Raw genomic sequence first — 21,908 nt, 5'->3', positions numbered from 1 at the left:
GCATTTTGTAATGATTCAGTGTTGTCCACCTGTTATGCATTTCAATGGCCTCTCATTCTAATCTATGGCCATCTTTTAGTTACATGCATGAAAAGCACATATTAGGCCTACAACACAACCTCTAACCCACATGGTAGACGTAGTGTAAGGAAAATTACACCCATTCTCATCACATATCTCCCGCTGATTTTTGAAGAGTTGCAATGACACGCACAAGAATTTAAAATAACTTTTAGCTCTTTTTGTTTTTTATGAAGGGATACTTTTATCTAAGGGTAAGGAAGAAACAACTATGGTGGTGCAATAAAGCAATACCTGCAACACAATGTCTCCCCACCAGAGTCCTGAAAAATGCCCTTTTTTCCAACATCATACTTTGTCTTTCTGAACCTTGTCCATCTTGGGCAACATCTAGCAGTGGTTTTTTATTATGTAATACAGCATGCAAACAATTAATCACTTAAAGCGAAGAGGTGATAGGTATTCTATCTGCCTTTGGAAACTGTAAGTAAATAGCCTCTTTTCCTCACCATGCCCAGTATTCCACAGTAATAGAATGAGCATATACTGTAGGACGAGAAAGAATGCACTGGGCTATAAAGCTAAACCATAAGCTCCTCAGCTGGGTTGAATTCATAACCCAAAGAAAACTTATAGCAGATTATTTCTGCATCACCGGATTGATATAAACTCTTTGAGTTCCTAGGAGCACTCCAACAACTATCCTGTGCTTTCCCACAATATGAGAGTTTCATTGTACAGGGTTGGTAACAAGTGAACTTTAAGGTCAAGCCAAAATTGTGTAATAGCATCTTCTTTGGAAGAGCTCATGTTAGGTTGATCATCATGTGAGAATAATTATAAAAATGTTAATGTGATTAATTATTATTTAGAGATATTTCCAGAACCTTGAAAAAAATAACATTAAAGAAAACAGTGAAAAATGAATATCCATTACTTTTAAAAGTAATTTTTAAATAAAATTTTAAATTGAATATGGAATACTTTTTAATGGACATTAAAATTTTTAACTTCTCGTTACAGAAGATTTTAAATCATTACAAAAGTAACTCATCACCAATCTTTAACAATTAATCAACTCTTGACCAATTTTGTTTCATCTAGTCCCCCACACATTCCCGTACTCGTACATTATTTCGAAGCAAATCCCAGATATAATATTGTTTTACCCTTAATATTTCAGTACCTTTCTCTAAAAGATAGAGGCTCTCAAAAAAGTAAATTACTACAAAACAATTTTTATTATTGCACCTAAAAGTTTATCAATCATTCTTTAATGCCATAAAGTATTCAGTGTTCAGATTTCCAGTTGTTTCTTGAATATCATAATTTGCAAAATACCTAAATAGTTGCTATTAATATTTGTAATGTGGAAGTTAAACACTGGAAAAAAAAAACAATAAAAATATTCTTAGATTTATTGCATCTACTTTTTTCTTTTCAGTGTCTTGATATGCTGGAATGCCTAGGAATTCCCTGGGTCCAAGCTGCTGGGGAAGCTGAAGCTATGTGTGCTTACCTCAATGCCAATGGTTATGTAGATGGCTGCCTCACCAATGATGGAGATGCTTTCCTTTATGGGGCCCAGACTGTTTATAGGAATTTCACTATGAATACCAAGGTATTTTTTTCTTTCTCTTTTTCAGCACTTGTTGTACAAACTTCCTTTTTAAAAGGGATTATTACATGATTAAATGAACTAAAAAGTGTAAAATGCTTACCATAGTGCAATTGCTAATAAAGACAGTGTTTACACATTAAAAATGTCACGGCCAGTGAGATCCTGCTGTATAGCACTGGGAACTATATCTCGTCACTTATGATGGAGCATGGTGGAGGATAATGTGAGAAAAAGACTGTATATACGTATGTGTGAATGTGTCACCTTGCTGTACAGTAGAAAATTGACAGCTCACTGTAAACCAGCTATAAAGGAAAAAATAAAAATCATTTAAAATAAAAATAAATTAATTAATTTTTTTAAATGTCACTGCCACGGAAGTTCTCTTGTGGTGTACCGGGTTAAGTATCTAGCATCGTCACTGCAGGGGCTTGCAGCTTGGGTCGCCAGAGTGGCACTGGTTCAGTCCCTGGCCTGGGAACTTCCATATGCCACAAGAGCAGATAATATATATGTCACTGCCATATAGTTCATTCCCTTTGAAATGTGGATTTCTCTCCTAAAGGCTTGACCAGTTTCACATGGTTAATTCTAAGTCGGTTTCAATTATATACTATAAAATTGCATGTGATATGTTTTGCATTAACCCAGAATTTCCACTTTTAGCAATCCTCAAAAACACCTCCCCATATGCAAGGAGAGGTATATGAGGATTTTAACTGCAGCATTGTTAGTAATCACAAAAGTTTGGCACCAAATGCCCATTGATAGAGAATGGCTAAATACAGCCAGGGTTCTCGGCGAAGAAAATACTACCAGGGGACATTTTGGTTATAGCTATTCAAGGTTAAGGCAAGGAAGACTATAGGCATTTGGTGGATTGGAGCCAAGAAAACTAAACCTCTTGCCAGAAAATTCTGTTATCTCGCTGAAAATGCTAACAGTGTCTCCACTGAGAAACACTGCCTTAGAATCTTTCTAATGTAATAGTAAGCAGTCATTAAAAAGGTACGTATTATTGGCATTAAGATATCTAGTTATATTAGCGGCCATAAAATACTGCACTTTTAGGAGTTCCTGTCGTGGTGCAGCAGAAACGAATCCGACTAGGAACTATGAGGTTACGGGTTCGATCCCTGACCTCACGCAGTGGGTTAAGGATCGGGTGTTGCCGTGAGCTGTGGTGTAGGTCGCAATGCAACTGGTATCTGACATTGCTGTGGCTGTGGCGTAGGCCGGCAGCTGTAGCCCTGATTAGACCCCTAGCCTGGGAACCTCCGTATGCTGCTGGTGCGGCCCTAAAAAAAAAAAAGGACAAAAGACCCCCCAAAAAATTGCACTTTTATATAATCCTATCTTTACTTTAAAATATAGTAATAATAAATCCTTGGGTGTGTCAAAGAAGATGTTCTTTTGAAAGAATATACACCATGCTATTAATAATCATTAACTTCAGATGATATACTTACAAAAAATGTTTACTTTCTGTAATATACATTTTACAGTGTTTAATTTTGTAAGATGGAAATCTATTTTTGTAGATGAAGACAACATGGAAAAAAATGACTACTGTAGTTAATTTTTTTTTTTTTTTTTGGTTTTTTTAGGGCTGCACCTACAGCATATGGAAGATCCCAGGCTAGAGGTTGAAACAGAGCTGCAGCTGTCACCCGACACCACAGCCACAGCAACACAGGATCTGAGCCAGGTCTGTGACCTACACCACAGTTCATCGCAATGCTGGATCCTTAACCCACCGAGCGAAGGCAGGGATTGAACCCACATCCTCATGGATATTAGTCTGTTTCTTAACCTGCTGAGCCATGGCAAGAAATCCTTGTAGTTAATTTTTAAAGCCCTTCTTGAAACTATGACTTTATTTCCAAATATTGAAGTGTTAAATTCTATGAAGATTCTGGTGATCAGGACAATTTTCCCATTTAAACTTTTAGAAGTAAACATTTAGAGACAGCCTTGACAAATTATTTTTTATGATGTTTAGTTTTTTGAAGACGATGCTAAATCTGTACTTTCTTCTAGGACCCACACGTTGACTGTTATACAATGTCTTCTATCAAGAATATACTAGGTTTGGATAGAGATTCTCTGGTTGGCCTAGCAATACTACTGGGCTGTGATTATCTTCCGAAGGTATGCTGTAATTGTCGTATTATTTTCTGTTCATAGTGGCTTTTTTTTTTTTTTGATAACTTACATGCTGTATAAATCTGAATATAACATGGTTATTTAAGTAAGAATCTAGTTTAGAATATTGGTATAATAAACTATTCAATAACTAATCAGCATTTCAAGTGACACTGAAACCTGGCTCATGGTGACATTAAATGTTATAAACAAGAATAGGGGAGTTCCCGTCGTGGCGCAGTGGTTAACGAATCCGACTAGGAACCATGAGGTTGCGGGTTCGGTCCCTGCCCTTGCTTAGTGGGTTAACGATCCGGCGTTGCCGTGAGCTGTGGTGTAGGTCGCAGACATGGCTCGGATCCCGCGTTGCTGTGGCTGTGGCTCTGGCGTAGGCCGGTGGCTACAGCTCAGATTCAACTCCTAGCCTGGGAACCTCCATATGCCGCGGGAGCGGCCCAAGAAATAGCAACAACAATAACAACAACAACAACAAAAAATAAATAAACAAGAATAGAATCACAACTAGTATCATGACTTGTATCTCAGTAAACCTTATGATAAGAGGTTCACATTCATGTTTGACTACCTTCTTAAAGCAATATAGGAAGTTCCTGTTGTGGCTTAGGGCTAACGAGCCCAACTAGTATCCTGGCCTCGCTCAGTGGGTTAAGCATCAAGCGTTGCCCATGAACTGTGGTATTGGGGCTCAGATCCTACATTGCTTGGCTGTGGCAGTGGCCAGCGGCTGTAGCTCTGATTTGACCCCTAGCCTGGGAACTTCCATATGCTGCAGGTGCAGCCCTAAAATAAAAAATATATGTATAAGAAATATAGGAATTACTCTTTCCTTGTATCATGCCAGTATTAGTTTCTATCACTGTCTGTGTTCCGCTTTAGAATCTCCATTGTAACTTTCTAATTATGCACATGCTCAGTGTTACTGTTTCTGTTGTTATTGTTTGTATTGCTAGGCAACATGATGGTTGAGTTAAGCCATTCATCTTTCCATGCCTCTTAACATTGCATTGTGTTTTGTTCGTAAAAACTTTTTATTTTATATCTTAAAATACACAATGTAATACTCTTAACAGATAGATGTAATAGATAAGGGATGAATTAAGAATTACAAGGATAATCCCATTCTTAAATATGATGTTTAAAAATATGAAATGGCTTGTGTTGTAGCTCCTACTATTTTTACATAGTCCCATTATTGCCCTGCTGATCACCTTTGTATCCTTACTAAATCCTTCATTATACTGTAGACAATATCTGTAAGAGAAGTCTGAAGAAGGATGACTGAAATTTTTTTCATCAGCTTTTAGGAGAGGAAAATATAGTAGGATAGTACAATTATTAATTCTGATTTCAAATCTATGTCACCAGTGACCAAATAGAGCAATCTTTTTTTTTCAACTAGTAAGAAATCAAAATATGAGAGAGAAAAACTATTAAATAACGCAAAAATAATTATTATAATTCTCATTCTGAAATAGAAGATGCCTATTTCCCATATGTCATTTTATCATAATTAAAGTCTAAAATCAGCCCAGTGTTGAATGTAAGAAAATACTGGGAGTTCCCGTCATGGCGCAGTGGTTAACGAATCCGACTAGGAACCATGAGGTTGCGGGTTCGGTCCCTGCCCTTGCTCAGTGGGTTAAGGATCCGGCATTGCCGTGAGCTATGGTGTAGGTCACAGATGCAGCTCAGATCCCGCGTTGCTGTGGCTCTGGCGTAGACTGGTGGCTACAGCTCCGATTCGACCCCTAGCCTGGGAATCTCCTATATGCCACGGAAGTGGCCCAAGAAATAGCAAAATAAATAAATAAATAAATAAATAAATAAATAAATAAATAAAATCTAATGTAAAAAAAAAAAAGAAAAAGAAACTACTGCCAAACTTGAACTCACAGAAGCCAACTTTAGCTGCAGTGGTATTTCATTATACACCAGCCTTAGTTGTTTTGACCTTTTATATCCCTTGCCACCAAAACTTCCGTCTTTTTCTATTATTCTGCTTAAAGATCTTTAAGAATCTGTACTAATGTGATTTTCCTAAAAAAAAAATTTTAATATATAACTAAATGCTAATGCAAGAACGGTGATTCACAATACATCTTGCGATGTGTATGTTAAGAACACAGGCTATAGAGAGGAACGTGCTGCTGGATACTCTCTTATGTTATGAGTTCCCCTTGTAGTAGCTGAATCCAGACTGTAAGTGGGTTGGGAAGGGGAATCAGGTTAGAGGGCGACCCTGTTGCTGGCAGGTACTTAGAATGCATGGGCAGTGGCTATTTATTAACCAGTTTGGAAGTGTTTTAACACTTGTATGTCTGTCCAGGTGCATATTGGCTAAAGAGCAGCCCTGCTTACAAAGACATATTCATAAACTCTTACAGGAACTGGAAGACTCAGTATATTTTTTGTGTATCGGAAACTTAATGCTTGTTTTAATTTTCTTAAGTTCAAGAGCTAATTTCAAGAAGTAACTTGGAATTCTCCTTTGTTATTATTATTATTATTATTATTATTATTATTATTTTGTTTTTGTCTTTTTAGGGCTGCAGCTGTGGCATATGGAAGTTCCCAGCCTTAGGGTCAAATTGGAGCTGTAGCCACTAGCCTACACCACAACCACAGCAACGCCAGCTCCAAGCCTCTTCTACGACCTAGACCTCAGCTCACAGCAACTCTAGATCCTAAACCCACTGAGCGAGGCTGGGGACTGAGCATGCATCCTCATGGATGCTACTCACATTCATTTCCCCTAAGAAGCAACGGGAACGCCTCCTTTATTATCTTTTGATGTCTGGGGCTTTAAATATTAAATGTTCATATAATCAAATGAACATGTTTTTTCCTGATTTCAAATATACATAGTTAGCTCATATTAAAATAGTATCAAAATAATTAACATGGAAAATGAAAGCCCTCTAAAATTCTGTTCCACTTTTTTCCTAGAATAAACACTGTCAACGGTCACTGACTTTTTTGTTTGCATTAAGTTAATGTGCTTTTCACACTGTGTGCTGTTCTGCAGTTTTGATTTTACACGTAGCAATATGTCTTACATCTTTTCCCATCATCATTCTTTGAGCTACACAATCTTACATTGAATGTACCTACCATCCTTCACTTATCCTTTCCCTGGTGATTAACATTTGAATTTCTTTTCCTGCTTTCTGCAAGGGAGTCCCTGGAGTTGGAAAAGAGCAAGCTTTAAAACTTATAAATACTTTGAAGGGGCAAAGTTTACTTCAGAGGTAACTAAAAATTACTTTTCCTTATGACATTAGTCTTTTATTCTTGTTGAACTTAATAGTAAATATTACAAAAAGAATTATGCTTTCAAAATAAGTTTTTGCGTTTTTAAACTCATCTATATTTTTCATTTTAAATCACTTGTTTTTTATTTATTCTGAAGTTTTCCAAAGAAATCATGAAAGTATAGGTCCTAGGCCATACTTTGTTTTTTTGCAACATCATTATCTTACTACAAACACAAGCAGTAAAGATGTCAGATGCGTTTGTAACTATGGGCATTTGCCACAGGCTATTTTAGACTATTTTACCAATAAATAAAGATAAATAAACATTAAATTAATTTTAAAGTATTTTAATATAAATATTTTGGCATTATTTTTTCTATAAATGAAATGCCTGGTATATTGCAAATATATAAATAACACTTGATCAAAAATTTTACTTGATTACCATTTGTTCCATAGCCACAAATGTAGTAATACATTCATTCTAATGTTTAAGTTAGTGAATTAAGTTAATTAGTTTAAGATGCCTTGTTAGTACAGTAGGTAGTGCCTCAGTCTCATCATTCTAATGAGTTTACTGTACAATTTGAGGATTCAAGGCAATTAAGATACAGAGCATATTAAAGTTTATAGACTATGCTGTTTCGTTTTAAAAGCATGTCCTTTATATTTACTTGATGAGAGCAGTCTTTCATAAAAATTAATATTGATGATGATAAAATACAGAATGACTAGGAAGGAAAGGAACTAGGACACTAAGAAACTTAGTTTTTTTTTAGTGTGACAAATTCCCAATTTAATTCAATCAACCACAACACTAAGAAACTTAAATAGTCTTGACCTTCAGTAAGTATGAGATAGTGAGTGTAAGAAAAGAAACATTAAGTGGTAGAAATGAAGAAAGGATGACCATGAGAAAGATTTCAAATAGCTGTGTCCTTTCCTATAATGCTTCTCTTTCAGCTGTAAAGCTATTGATAGATCTAAGACTTTAATAAATTCATTAGTAATCTCAGCGATGAGAGTTTTCCAAAGCAGAAAAGAAAAGTATACTTGGGCATGAGAGTGAGTTAAGGTATCATTTGGGAAGAATAAAATAAAAAAGGAAAAGTAAGCAAATATGGTTAACTACATAGTTAGCAAACAAATATGGCTAATTACAAATCATTTCTATAGAAACAGTGTTAGCACTTACGTACTTTTGACAACGTTTTGGAAAATGTTTGTCCTCACACTTGAAAATAGTAAGATTACATTTTGTTGTAATTATCTGTCATTCTAATTTTATTAATTCAGACTAACTTTCCCCCTAGTTATGTTTAATTTTTTGAGTTTTTATATTCCCAGGCTAGGCCAGCACCTTTGCTGCCACAGCGAAAATAAGTAAGCAGGTGAAAGGGAACAGAATAGCCTGACATTTGAGAGCATGGCATTTTGGTGACCTTATTATTCGTTTTTGTTTTTGTTTTTTTCTTTTTAAAATCATTTTCTTTTAAAGGTTTAATCAGTGGATTGAGGAATCTTGTTCTTCCAATTCACAACCATTAGTCGTTAACAAATTGGCTCATTGCTCTGTGTGCTCCCATCCAGGTAAGAGGATATGGGGAATGCTATCGCTAGAGGATTTACGTCTGATCACTATGTTTTCACCTCTGTTCTAATAGTACTTTTTACATACCTACCTACCTCACCAGTTTGCAAACCCTCAGAGTCAGGAGTCATGTCATATATACATATGCCAGACACTTCATAAATATTTATTTAATGAAATAGGTGATGTAAATGATAAATACAAGTGCAGTTTCAAACTATATTATCACATTGCCTTGATCTTAAAATTACATTTCAATATAGAAATCCTTTTTAGGGAAAAAAAATACTGTACTGATAAATCTTAGGGGAAAAGAGGAATTGAAACCATTTGTTGTTAATATTAGTGATTTATGTTTATACATATAAAGAATTTTTAAATGTCCTATAGTGCACTTTCGTTGTGTGTGAAGATGGTTTTTAAAACTAATTTCTAATACACCACGTTCACTCTTATTGAAAATACCTTAGATCCTCTTCATCAGTCTTGATAAAAAATGATGTCCCTTACATGTCAAAAAGGAAACGAGAGATTAAGAGATCATGTTAGTTGATCTTGTAAAAGAAGTTCTGCTTTATCTATTTGCTTTCATGTGTTTTCATTAGCATTTTAAAAATTGTAGATGAAATCATGGAAGAAATAAATGTTTTTATAGTTTTTTGATACCTTATAAGTGATGGTTTTAGATCACTTATAAGGCATCCTTTATATTCTCAAAACAATACTGAAAGTAGTCACACTTCCCTTTTAGTGGGCAACAGAGCCCCAAACCCTGGCCACAATCATAATTTGTTTATGTTCCAAGCATAGTTTAAAAATAGCTATGTAGGTAGCTGAGAGCCAGCCACTAGCAGAGGTAATTAACTGCTGTATTCTTTTCATAATCCTTTTTTTTTTTTTTGTCTTTTTAGGGCTACACCTGTGGCACTGAAAGTTTCCAGGCTAGGGGTTGAATTGGAGCTGCAGCTGCCGGCCACAGCCACAGCCACGCCAGATCTGAGCCAGGTCTGTTACCTACCCCACAGCTCAGAGCAATGCGGGATCCGATCCTTAACCTCCTGAGGAGAGCCAGGGATTGAACCTGTGTCCTCATGGATACTAGTTGGGTTGGTTACTGCTGAGCCACAATGGGAACTCATTTCATATACTTATTAAAGGAATCATTTCATGAATTATTCTATTAACTAAATATTCTTTTTTATACTAATAATATATACTTTTCTTATATACACAGACACTGCAGAGTTTTCCATTATTGATTATCATCAGTATAGAATTTCATGTTACAAATTAATACTTTCAGATACAAGTGTAATTTATAAAAATGAAAAAATAGGAGTTCCCGTCGTGGCGCAGTGGTTAACAAATCCGACTAGGAACCATGAGGTTGCGGGTTCGGTCCCTGCAGTGGGTTAACGATCCGGCGTTGCCGTGAGCTGTGGTGTAGGTTGCAGATGCGGCTCGGATCCCACGTTGCTGTGGCTCTGGCGTAGGCCGGTGGCTACAGCTCCGATTCAACCCCTAGCCTGGGAACCTCCATATGCCGCGGGAGCGGCTCAAGAAATAGCAACAACAACAACAACAAGACAAAAAGAAAAGAAAGAAAAAATAGCGTCATGTGATCACAATAGCTCAAGACCTACTTTATCCTAAGAATTAATATTGTATTCATTTCTCTATTCGACCTCCATGTATTGAAACCCTTCTACATGCTAAGCATTGTGCTAGGCAGTATTTACTTTTGAAAATTTGGACAAGGGCAAAAAAAATTATATAGATGGTATTTCTAAAAAGAAGTGAAGATCATGCTTTTCGTGTGTCTGTAAAGGTTCACCTAGGGATCATGAACGTAATGGATGTAAATTATGTAAGACTGATCGATTCTGTGAACCGCATGATTATGAATATTCCTGTCCCTGCGAGTGGCACCAAACAGAATGTGGCAGGCAACTAAATGCAGTAGAGAACAGTATTAAGAAGTAAGTGGGGGTTTCTTGTTTGGTTTTGGTGCTCGTTGTTTTCTGATGTGAACTATTAATATGCCTGTGGTTGAATTATTTCCACGTCGCTTTCCCCCATGTGTACATTAATAATGTTCTACAAAACGCTTTTCTTAATTCTGTTCAAAAACAGACGATCCTAGAAGATAGTAGTTAAATGAAGTTTTAGTGAGAAGTTTGATGACTGGGATACTATAGAAGGACGGTTTTCATTAAATGAGAGAAGATTAGATGGGATGATTTTAGAGTCTAAAATTGCCTCGTTGCCTTATTAACATGTATACAACTTATTTTCAGAAAAGCTTGCAGTTGTGAGGGATTCCCATTCCATGAGGTAATAAGTCATAATTCAACTGTGTGTTTGTATCAGAGGCTTTTTTAAAGTTTGAAGTCTAAACTGCGATTTTCTGTTTTCTTGCTAGGTTATCCAAGAATTCCTCTTGAGCAAGGATAAATTGGTGAAGGAAATCAGGTACCAAAGACCTGATTTATTATTGTTTCAGGTATCTGAAAACAAATTCTTGCTTTACAGTGTAAAGTTGGATACTAGGAAGATAAGGAGGGATAATCACTTTGATTGGTCTGAGAGGAGGTTTGAAATAAATAGCTCTTGAATGCACATATATTGTTCAGCATTTATTTCTAATCCTCATTCTTCTGCCACACAGTAACTATACTTTGCAGGCCATAAGACAAGTCACAGTTATGCTTTTCTTTACAAGATACCTTAAATACCATGTATGCATATATTATATTCAGGGATATGTTTGGGGAGAGAGGCTAATAACCAGAGAGTGTCAGATCAAGAATGTTGTTATGGAAGACAGTACAGTTTACAAGGCCATTAATATAATCATTATGTGACCTAAATTTAAATTTGGATGGTCTGTCATGTGCTGTGTGCCCCTGGATGTGTGTTTTCCTCAAAATAGAAATAATATTACTTATCTTGTGAGGTCACTATAAGGATTAAATGGGGTTATTTTTATTAATCCCTGGTATAGTAGCTAGAGAAACAGAGTGGTTCAATAACTAGTAACTGCTTGTGGCTTATCCCTACCAACAGCAGTAGTAACAGTGTCAACCAGCACTTAAAGTTTGCTGTTACATTTAGCATGTCACTTGTAATCTCACTTAACTTCATAATCTGATGCTGGATTATATTGTACAAAGGGAAAAACTGAGGCTGAAAGAGGTTAAGTAATTTAAACATCAAGCACTCTGGCCATATTCTGGCATTTCAACCAAAAACCCTCACGCTTAATCCTTGTGCAGTTTCCCTCCTTAGGAAGCTTGCTGTTCTTTCCAGGAATATTCTTGTTGATACGACTTTAATGTTAACTGTGAAGAAAAAGATAATATAGCTGGAGATTGCTGTTTGTCTCTAAGAGATAACAAGGTCTTGTTTTATTTGTATTATGTTTACAGAGATTTACTCTTGAAAAAATGGAGTGGCCCAATCACAATGCATGTGAGAAATTGTTGGTGTTATTGACCCACTATGACATGACAGAAAGGAAGCTTGGTAGAAGGAACTCTAATCAACTACAGCCAATTAGGTAATATAAAGAATTGTGTGAATAAGTCCCTGTGTTTTTATTGGAATATCTTATGATCTAATGTTTTCTGCATATATATTTTTTTTCTTTCTTTTTTTTTTCTTTTTTGCTGTGGCATGCAGCAGCTTGATGTGGGATCTCAGTTCCCAGACCAGGCTTTGAACCTGGGCCACAGTGGTGAAAGCACCAAGTCCTAACCACTAGACCACCAGGGAACTCTCTTAATATTTTTAATAGTAGGATATATAGCTCCTTGTTTTATAACGATGGAGGAAATGTCTACTGTGATATTAAAAGCTTATTCAGGGCTTACTGTCAAGATAACATAGTTCATACTTTGATACACTTTTCTACTTCAAACACATAGTAATAATAGGCTATTTAAACAAATATAAACAGATACGCCTGGGCTTAACTAGATAATTATCTCAGTGGGCCAGAAAGGGGACGAAAATATAAAGTGAGTGGAGGGCCTAAAACTCAGAACTGGTGGCTCTCAGTGAAAGATAAGATTTTTCATCGTACTGTTCTTGCAACTTTTCTAAAGGTTTGAAAATGTTCCAAACAAAAAGTTTTGAGGGGAAGCATTAAAAAAGATAAGCTGCAAAAGCATGACAATCTGAACATACATCTTTCACGACAGTAGTAGGTGCCAGGAGATGATGGAGTAATAATTAAAAGCACTGAGTAAAAATAATTGGCAACCTAGACATCATTACAATTATTTACTGGTTGGTAAGGTATTTTCTTATGAAGACTAGGGATTTGCCGCTCACAGACCCTCATTAAAAGCACTGTTATGGAGTTCCTGCCATGGCTCGGCAGAAATAAATCTAGCATCCATGAGGACACAGGTTCGATCCTGGCCTCGCTCAGTGGGTTAAGGATCTAGCATTGCCATGAGCTGTGGTGTAGGTCACAGACGTGGCTTGGATCTGATGTTGCCGTGGCTCTGGCGTAGGCCTGCGGCTCCAGCTCCGATTCAACACCTAGGTCGGGAACCCTATATGCCGCGGGTGTGGCCCTAAAAAGACCAAAAAAGAAAGAGAGCTGTTAAAGGACGACTTCAGTAAGAAGAACAAGGGACTCAGAGGGAAGATGTGAATTACAACAAACATTGTGGTCAGCACCGAAACTGATAAAAACATGTTTAGCTGCTTTAGTGAACTGACTGGAAAAAATATATAAATATCTTCATGATGCCTGATGGTTAATGTATAATGATGATAATAAATTAAAACTCCCAAAGCATGCATGTAAACATTTAAGGGTAACCACCAAAACCATCAGTTAAAATCTATACATAAAATAGGAAAGTAAAACTATCAAACCAAAAGAATATAGGAAGGTGAAAGGGGGAAATAACCAAGAGGAATCATGGTAATCAGAAACACAAAATGTACGAGTCCAGCTATATCAGTAATCACCCTAAATGTAAGTGGATTAAACATTTATTAAAAGACATTATATCAGATGAGTAAATGAAATTTAGCAATATTCTGCTTACAGGGTATGTGCTGAATAAAGCTATATCATTTGAAAATAAACAGACTTAATTTACCAGGCAAATATTTACCAAAGTTATGTAGCAAAATTAACTGAAACAAAATAGACTTTAAAACATAAATCATTATTATAGAAAAGAGGAATACTGAATAATAGTGAAAGGAAGAATCTACTAGTAAGATCTAACAATTATAAACTCTTTATCTTTTAAATAAACTAGTCAAAAGAGTAACTATTGATAATTCCTCATAATATTTTTAGAATATTATTAAATCAGAATAAAAATTAATGGAAATTGAATTATTCAATCTACAAATTGAAAATTTCCAAATAACTCATGCAATTTGACCTCATTAGATGAATTGCTTTTCAGAATTGTTAAAACCCGAATCAGAAATGGAGTTCGTTGCTTTGAAATAGAATGGGAAAAGCCTGGTATGTATGCCTTTAAGCAAAATTTATAATATTTTACTCTGTATGTTTAGCAAGTATCACATACATATTAAAACATATGTATGTCTGTGAAAAAAGAAATGTATCATATACACCAAGGATTAATTGCATAGTTTACCTCTGCTATGTAAATAACATTTGACTAATAGTAAATATAAAAAATTTTCAGTAATTTAATGTTTTAAATTGACATTTCTTCTGTAAATCATGTTTACAAAAACAGTATGGAAATAGTATTGATAAATGTTTCTTAAGAAAATGCTGCTACAAATGGTCTGGTCATTGAATTTCATTGTATAGCTGAATCAAAAGAAATCAAGATTGCTGAATAGCACCTGGGGTACTACTCTTCTCCTTTACTCTGTTATTTTCATGGGAATTTATTTATTTTTTAATTCTTGTGGCTGCACCCGCAGCAAACGGATTGAATCCAAGCTTTGCTGCAGTTACAGCAACTCTGGATGCTTTAACCCACTGCACCGGGCTGGTAATCAAACCCACACCTCCGCAGAGACATGAGTCGCTGCAGTCAGGTTCTTAACCCACTGTGCCACAGTAGGAACTCCCTCATGGGAATTTATAGTGATCAAATTACTCTTGTTTTCCACAGATGGAAATACAATGTTGTAAAGCAAGATTTGCAATAAATTATGCATTTACAAATGACCTACCTGATAAACTGACTTACCTGGAAAAGAATGTTTCAAATCTGTAATTAATACTGGTTTATTGTATTTTTAATCCTTTAGAACATTATACTACGGAAGATGAATATGGAGAACTGGTTCTACAGACAATAGAAGAAGAATCACTGTTTGAAGCAGCTTATCCTGAGATTGTTGCTATTTACCAAAAACAAAAATCAGAAATTAAAGGCAAGAAACAAAAAAGTGAGTATCATATCTGATAACTACTTATACTACACACAAATGTTATACAAGAGCTACCTGTCCTATTGGAATCTCTCTTGTCTAGATTTTTCTGAACGTTCTAAAGAGTAAGGATTGTACTCTTGCTTCGTTGTCTTGACATACTTTGTTTTAAAATCTGAAAGCCAAGAATAAACTATTCTGCTCTGTGTCTGCTAACCTGAGTGTTAACAATAGTAATTATACTAACCATTTATTGAGCAACTAATATGTATATGGTCCATATTTTGGACTATAAATACATTTTTTTAATTTCACAGAACTCAATGAGGAAATTATAACATTATTTTATAATAAAACACTCAATTATAACATTGTTTCCAAAAGAAAGTATTTTACCATATTTTATTGATAGCGATTTTGTTATAATTATGTACAACATGGTTTTTAGGAATGTACTGAACAAAAGCAAAAATTGCTTATATAGACAATTTCTGATCCAAACTTTAGTTTGTTTACCATATTAAAGAAAATAAAGTAGATTTTAATTGTATTATATATTTTTTTCCTTTCAGGCATGAAAGTTAAGTCTAAACGGAACAGTTTGCCAGAATCAGATGATATTATGAGCTTTCAGTCACACATGACTTTAAAACCCACATGTGAAAACTTTTCTAAGCAGGATTCCAAATTAGATTTGGAAACATCCCCTGATTCCGCATTACCCCAGAAATCTATTTCTGCATCATTGAATGCTTTGCTTTTACCTGAAGATGCCCGCTGTTTGAATACACAAGAACAGTTAATATCTTCTCCAAGACCTTTGGCTAGGCAGCAGATTAAAGCTGTCAGTAAGTCTCTAATTGCAGAATCTAGTCAACCAAGTACCTCAACCCATAATACATCCGCAATTGCTGATCTGCACTTGAGCACCATTGACTGGGAAGGTACTTCTTTTAGTAATTCTCCAGCTGTCTCAAGGAGCGCTCTCTCTCATGGTTTGAAATCGGAACCTGAAACAGCTATCCCGGATAGCTTTAAAAATATCCCAGAGCAATTGTCGTATGAATCAGAATGGTGCACCACAAACATTAATAAACTATTGGATCAGGATCTTCAAAAGACTGTTCCTGAAGAGCACCTGCTTTCTGGCATTACTGATTTACATCTTCAGGATTTGCCTTTAAAGGAACGAATACATATGAAATCATCATATCCACAGAATATTGAACAGCCAGATGTTGACAAGAAAACTTTGTCCCTACTTACTGTAAAAGAACACTGTATTGCTGATAGTAGTTCTAAGTGCCCATCACATCTTTCAAAGGATCTTCTAGGAATTTGTTTGCAAAGTGAAACTAGAAACTGGAAAGTTCTCAAAGGAGACCAGCTGTTTCAAGAAAACTCTAAAGCAAATACTTCTACACTTTATTCTGTCAGTAATCCAATAGTAAAGTCCTCCAGTGTTAGGACAGGAGCACCCAATACTGCTTCAGATCATAATAGAAAAGCTAATATGCAAACTGCTCAGAAAATTGTAATGAAGAAGAGTGTTTGCCTTGACAGGCCGTCCTCTGATGAAGAAAGTGTCCCAGTGGTTGGGAATGCTAAGTCCACAACTCAAAAAATAAAGCAGAGTTCTCAGAAGCATAGCCCAGCCCAATTCAAGAAAAATGACACCAACAAATCAAGTAACCCTAAGACACGTATTAAAGAGACTGAACAGGGTATTCAGGCTTATAAAACACCTGGAAATGAAGAAAACTGTTGCTCATCAAAAGGTTCTCTGAGTCTTCTACAATGTCAAAAGGAAAAAGAAGACCCTGCTACTTATTTGGATAGTCCTCTTCCCTTAAGTCAGAGATTAAAACTAAGGTTCCAAAACACAAATTTAAAATAGGTATGACTTAGTATTCTAGTACTGTCAGCGTTAGCAGAAGTGGAGGGAAGGTATATAGCTAATGTATAGTAGAAAAATTTAATATGGTTGTGTACGTTGTGAAACACTTGCCATTTTAATTAAAAAAATTACCTAAACCTTTGGTTTTAAAAGACAGTCTTCTCTAGTAAAAACTTCAGATAGTGTATATTTTTATATCATACTTTTGCCATTTTAAAAAACATCTCTATTGATTATGCTTTAGTTATAGCCTTAAGATGTAAGTAGTAGTAGACAAAGTAAATGCTCTGTCCATTTGCTCGTTTTTAGTCATTTCTTCTAAGTGATTCTCTAAAGCATTTTTGATATTCCAGCTTGTCCCCAAGAGGATAACTGTAATTGCCTACATTTTCACAATGTCTTCTGTTGTGCCTTTCTGAGAGTTACATTTTCTCTCAATGTGCAGATACTTTTAGTTGCTCTTCCAGTTTCAGTAATCTTACTCTCTTTTGTGAGGGACAAAGAAAAAAGATCAAAATATGTAGTAAAAATCATGGTTATAGTAGTTGAATAATTAGGAAAGCTACTTACATATCCCCAGAAGTTCACAGGTATGCCAAGTAGAAAAAGATTTGGAAGATAGACTGTATAACCCAAAGAGGATTAGAAACTTGCTGAATATGACACAGCTAATTAATAGTAGTACGGAAACCAGATTTGCCTCTCAATTCATCGGTTTTTCTGTTTTCTTTTTCTTCTGTAGCACTTTTTTTTTTCTCTCCCTTTTGTTTTAAAAATGAATCTATATAATATTGACTTTAATACTTCTAAATACTGTTTTACATTAATTTATTTAGCATTCAAAAAGTCTTAGAACCAGATTGGAAAGGAAAAAGTAAAACTGTTACTACTTGGGAGTTCCCATTGTGGCTCAGCAGGTTAAGAACCTGACTAGTATCCATGAGGATGAGAGTTTGATCCCTGGCCTCACTCAGTGGGTTAAGTATCTGCTGTTGCCATGAGCTGCAGTATAGGTTGCAGATGTAGCTTGGATCCCATGTTGCTGTGGTTGTGGTGTAAGCTGGCAGCTGCAGCTCCAATTTGACACCCTAGCCTGGGGACTTGCTGCAGGTGCAGCCTTAAGAAAAAAACAAACAAACAAAAAAACCCTGCTACTTGTAGGTGACAAGATCTCATATTTGTGAAATTCTAAGGAATTCACTAAAAACTATTAGAGCTGATAAATGAGTTCATCAAGTTTGCAGGATACAAGGTCAATATACAAATATCAATTGTACTTCTATACGCCTGCAATGAGTAACACTAAATGAAATTAAGAAAATTCTTTTTATGACATCAAAAAGAATAAAATACTTTAGAATAAATTTTACAGAAAGTACAAAATTTATATACTCTGAAAACTATTGTTGAAAGAAATTAAAGAAAATATTGTTGGGTGAGTTCCCGTCATGGCGCAGTGGTTAACGAATCCGACTAGGAACCATAGATTGCAGGTTCGGTCCCTGCGCTTGCTCAGTGGGTTAACGATCCGGCGTTGCCGTGAGCTGTGGTGTAGGTTGCAGACGCAGCTTGGATCCCACATTGCTGTGGCTCTGGCGTAGGCTGGTGGCTACAGCTCCGATTCGACCCCTAACCTGGGAACCTCCATATGCCATGGCAGCAGCCCAAGAAATAGCAAAAAAAGACCAAAAAAAAAAATTGTTGAAAGAAATTAAAGAAAACCAAAATAAATGAAATATTGTTGAAAGAAATTAAAGAAAATTGAAATATTGAAAGAAATTAAAGAAAAACTAAGTAAATAAAATATTGTTGGAAGAAATTAAAGAAAACCTAAAATAATGAAAAGATATCCCATGTTCATGGATCAGAAGACTTGATATTAAGATGGCAGTACTCCCCAAACTAATTTATAGATTCAGTGCAATCCCCATCAATGCCAGCTGCTTTCTTTGCAGAAACTGATGAACCAGTTTGAAAATATATATGGAAATATAAGGGACACAGAATAAGCGAAACAATTTTAAAGAAAGAAACGTCAAGGCAGGACTTGCCTTTCCTGGTTCTGATTTCAAAATGTACTAAAAAGCTACAGTAATGAAGAATGTGTTGAATGGCATAAAGGTAGACATACAGATCAGTGGGACAGAATCGAATATCCAGAAATATGCTCTTGCATTTACATCCAGTTGGTTTTCAAGCAAGGCAATTCAATGGGGAAACAATAGTCTTTGAGCAAATGGTACTGGTCCAACTGGATATCCACATGCAAAGAATGAGGTTTTGATCTTGACCTCATACAGTATACAAAAATTAACACAAAAATAGGTCAAAGACCTAAAAATGAAGAGCTAAAACTATAAAACTTAGAAAAAAAATAGGCAAAAACTCTGACTTTGCATTGGGCAAGTGTTTCTTAGATATGACATCAAAAGCTCAGGCAACGAGAAAAAATAAATTGGATTTCATCAAAACTAAAACTTTTGCGTTTCAGAGGACATCATCAAGAAAATGAGGCAACCCACAAAAAAAAATGGGAGAAAATATTTGCAAATCATAAATGGAGTAAAGGGGCTTGTGATTAGAGGGACTTGTTTAAAGAACACTTACAACTCAATAATGAAAAGACAAGTGTGGGTAAAATACCTGAATAGATATTTCCACAAAGAAGATTTACAAATGGATGAGAAAATTCTCAATGTCATTAGTCAGAAAAAAGCAAGTCAAACCCACGAAGAGATACCACTTTACTCCTAATAGGATGGCTAGAATTAAAACATATAAACAAGTGTTAGTGAGGATATAGAGAAATAGGAGCCCCTATAACCTGCTGGTAGGAATGTAAAAGAGGGCAGCCACTTTGGGAAAAAGCTGATGGTTCCTCAAATGATTAACCATCGTTACCGTGTGATCCAGCAAATCTACTCCCAGGTATATACCCAAGAGGAAGGAAGACACATCCACAGAAAAAACTTGTACCTAAATGTCCATGGTGCCCTTCACAATACCCTGAAGGCAGAAACAACTCAAATGCTCATCAATTGATAAAGGGATAAACAAAACATGGTGTTTGGATACAATGAAATATTGGCAACAGAAAGAAATGATGTACAATATGATAAATTTTGAAAACCTGCCACATGAAAGAGTCCAGTCACAAGAAACCATATATGATTCAATTTATTCAAAATATTTCAGGAGTTCCCATCATGGCTCAGTGGTTAACGAATCCAGCTAGGAACCATGGGGTTGCGAGTTCGATCCCTGGCCTCGCTCAGTGGGTTGGGGATCTGGCATTGCTGTGAGCTGTGGTGTAGTTTGCAGACGTGGCTCGGATCCCGTGTTGCCATGGCCGGGGATGGGCCCGTGGCTACAGCTCCGATTGGACCCCTGGCCTGAGAACCTCCATGTGCCGCGGGGTGCAGCTCTGGAAAAAGACCAAAAAAAAAAAAAAATTTCAAATAGGCAAATCTATAATACATAGAAACAAAGCAGACTCAGGTTTGCCCAGAGCTTGTGGGAGGGAGGTTTAGGAAGGAGCAGGAAATGACTGCTAATAAGATGGCTTTTGAGGGGAGTGGGTAAATGATGATTGTGGTGATGACTGCAAAAGTTTGCATTTACTAAACCATGATAAGTCAGATGTGTGATCTAAATCACTTAAATGCCTCTTAAAACTCCTATTTGACTTTGCTGTAAACTTCCTCTTTAAAAAATTTCACAAATGCCCTTAAATAGTTTAGAATAATTATAAGTGACATGAGTTTACATATGAAAATAAGAAATTTACTTTGAGGATCTGACATTAGAAAAAGTTGACAATGCAGGATAGTATGAGAAAAAGAATATACACACATATATATGTATATATATATCTCTGGGTCACTTTGCTATACATCAGAGGTTGTAGATCAACTATGATTTAAAAAAAAAAAAAGTTGATGGGGCTCCCGTCATGGCTCAGTGGTTAACAAATCCAACTAAGAACCATGAGGTTTCGGGTTCGATCCCTGCCCTTGCTCTGTGGGTTAAGGATCTGGCGTTGCCATGAGCTGTGGCGTAGGTCGCAGACACGGCTCAGATCCCACGTTGCTGTGGCTCTGGTGTAGGTCGGCGGCTACAGCTCCAATTAGACCCCTAGCCTGGGAATCTCCATATGCCATTGGAAGCAGCCCTGGAAGAGGCAAAAAAGACAAAAAAAAAAGTTGACAATATGGTTACCTGTCGGGAGCCATGGGGCGCTCCAGTAAAGAAAACAAAGCCAGAGTTGGCACCTGCCTGAGGCTTGTCTGGTTAGCAGAGCTACAGACAGGCTGAAGAAAGAAGGATTGCAGAGCAATTCCTTGAAAAACATCAGTTTCCTGAAAAATAAAAATGATATCCCCTAAAAAATATGTTAATCTACTTTTTCTGTGTTTACCCTTCTTTTTCTATCTTTGATTCACAGCTTTCTTACAGCTAAGGATTTGCCCCCGGTACGTAAAACACCTGAACCAAAACAGAGTGAAGTCATTTAAACAATGTAATGGAAAAAGCCTTTGTTTTGGAGTAACAATTTATGGCACCTATTTTGTAAGAGTATACAGGGGAAACTTATGATTTCAGTCCCTTTACATAAAAAGAAGTTTGGGGCTGGGAAAAGTGTTGTTTGGCCTACAAATTGCTATTTTCTACAGCAGATATATTTTTTATTAAATAACAGTGTCACCTGTAACTTTCATCCCTTGTGGGGGCACTTGATAATTTTTGGGTATAATACTCCTTTCTATTGAAATTGGTGGTTTGGAACTTATGTAAGTCAGGACAATAGGTTAAATGCTTAGCTTGCTGGTGCCAAATAAACCGTAGCCTCAAGAATGTCATGAGCCTAAGGCTTTCATGTGTTTTTCTTAACTACATATGCCTTTAGTTAAAGAATGTTAGGTATTATAGTTTATTACTTATTAAAGCTTTGTTCTTAATATAGAATAT

The 21,908-nt window shown here is 36.0% G+C and overlaps 1 protein-coding gene across 2 annotated transcripts in view; it reads left to right on the top strand.

Annotated features, from left to right (window-relative positions):
* The window catches only part of GEN1 (GEN1 Holliday junction 5' flap endonuclease), a 30,382-nt gene extending 12,513 nt beyond the window's left edge, over positions 1 to 17,869 (top strand). For both annotated transcript variants that reach the window (XM_047782604.1, XM_047782603.1), the window contains exons 4-14: positions 1,466 to 1,642; positions 3,683 to 3,793; positions 6,983 to 7,056; positions 8,561 to 8,652; positions 10,482 to 10,632; positions 10,951 to 10,987; positions 11,076 to 11,156; positions 12,082 to 12,212; positions 14,092 to 14,153; positions 14,921 to 15,061; positions 15,616 to 17,869. In XM_047782604.1, coding sequence (XP_047638560.1) covers positions 1,466 to 1,642; positions 3,683 to 3,793; positions 6,983 to 7,056; positions 8,561 to 8,652; positions 10,482 to 10,632; positions 10,951 to 10,987; positions 11,076 to 11,156; positions 12,082 to 12,212; positions 14,092 to 14,153; positions 14,921 to 15,061; positions 15,616 to 16,940 — 2,382 coding nt within the window. In that variant the 3' untranslated portion in view covers positions 16,941 to 17,869. The remainder of the gene's footprint in view (positions 1 to 1,465; positions 1,643 to 3,682; positions 3,794 to 6,982; positions 7,057 to 8,560; positions 8,653 to 10,481; positions 10,633 to 10,950; positions 10,988 to 11,075; positions 11,157 to 12,081; positions 12,213 to 14,091; positions 14,154 to 14,920; positions 15,062 to 15,615) is intronic.
* Positions 17,870 to 21,908: the final 4,039 nt, after the last annotated feature.

Source organism: Phacochoerus africanus, chromosome 5 (genome assembly GCF_016906955.1).
Source record: "Phacochoerus africanus isolate WHEZ1 chromosome 5, ROS_Pafr_v1, whole genome shotgun sequence".
In the NCBI taxonomy this organism is placed as follows: domain Eukaryota; kingdom Metazoa; phylum Chordata; class Mammalia; order Artiodactyla; family Suidae; genus Phacochoerus; species Phacochoerus africanus.
Note: the sequence above shows the minus strand (reverse complement) of the source record. Positions and strands in the feature narration are given on the sequence as shown.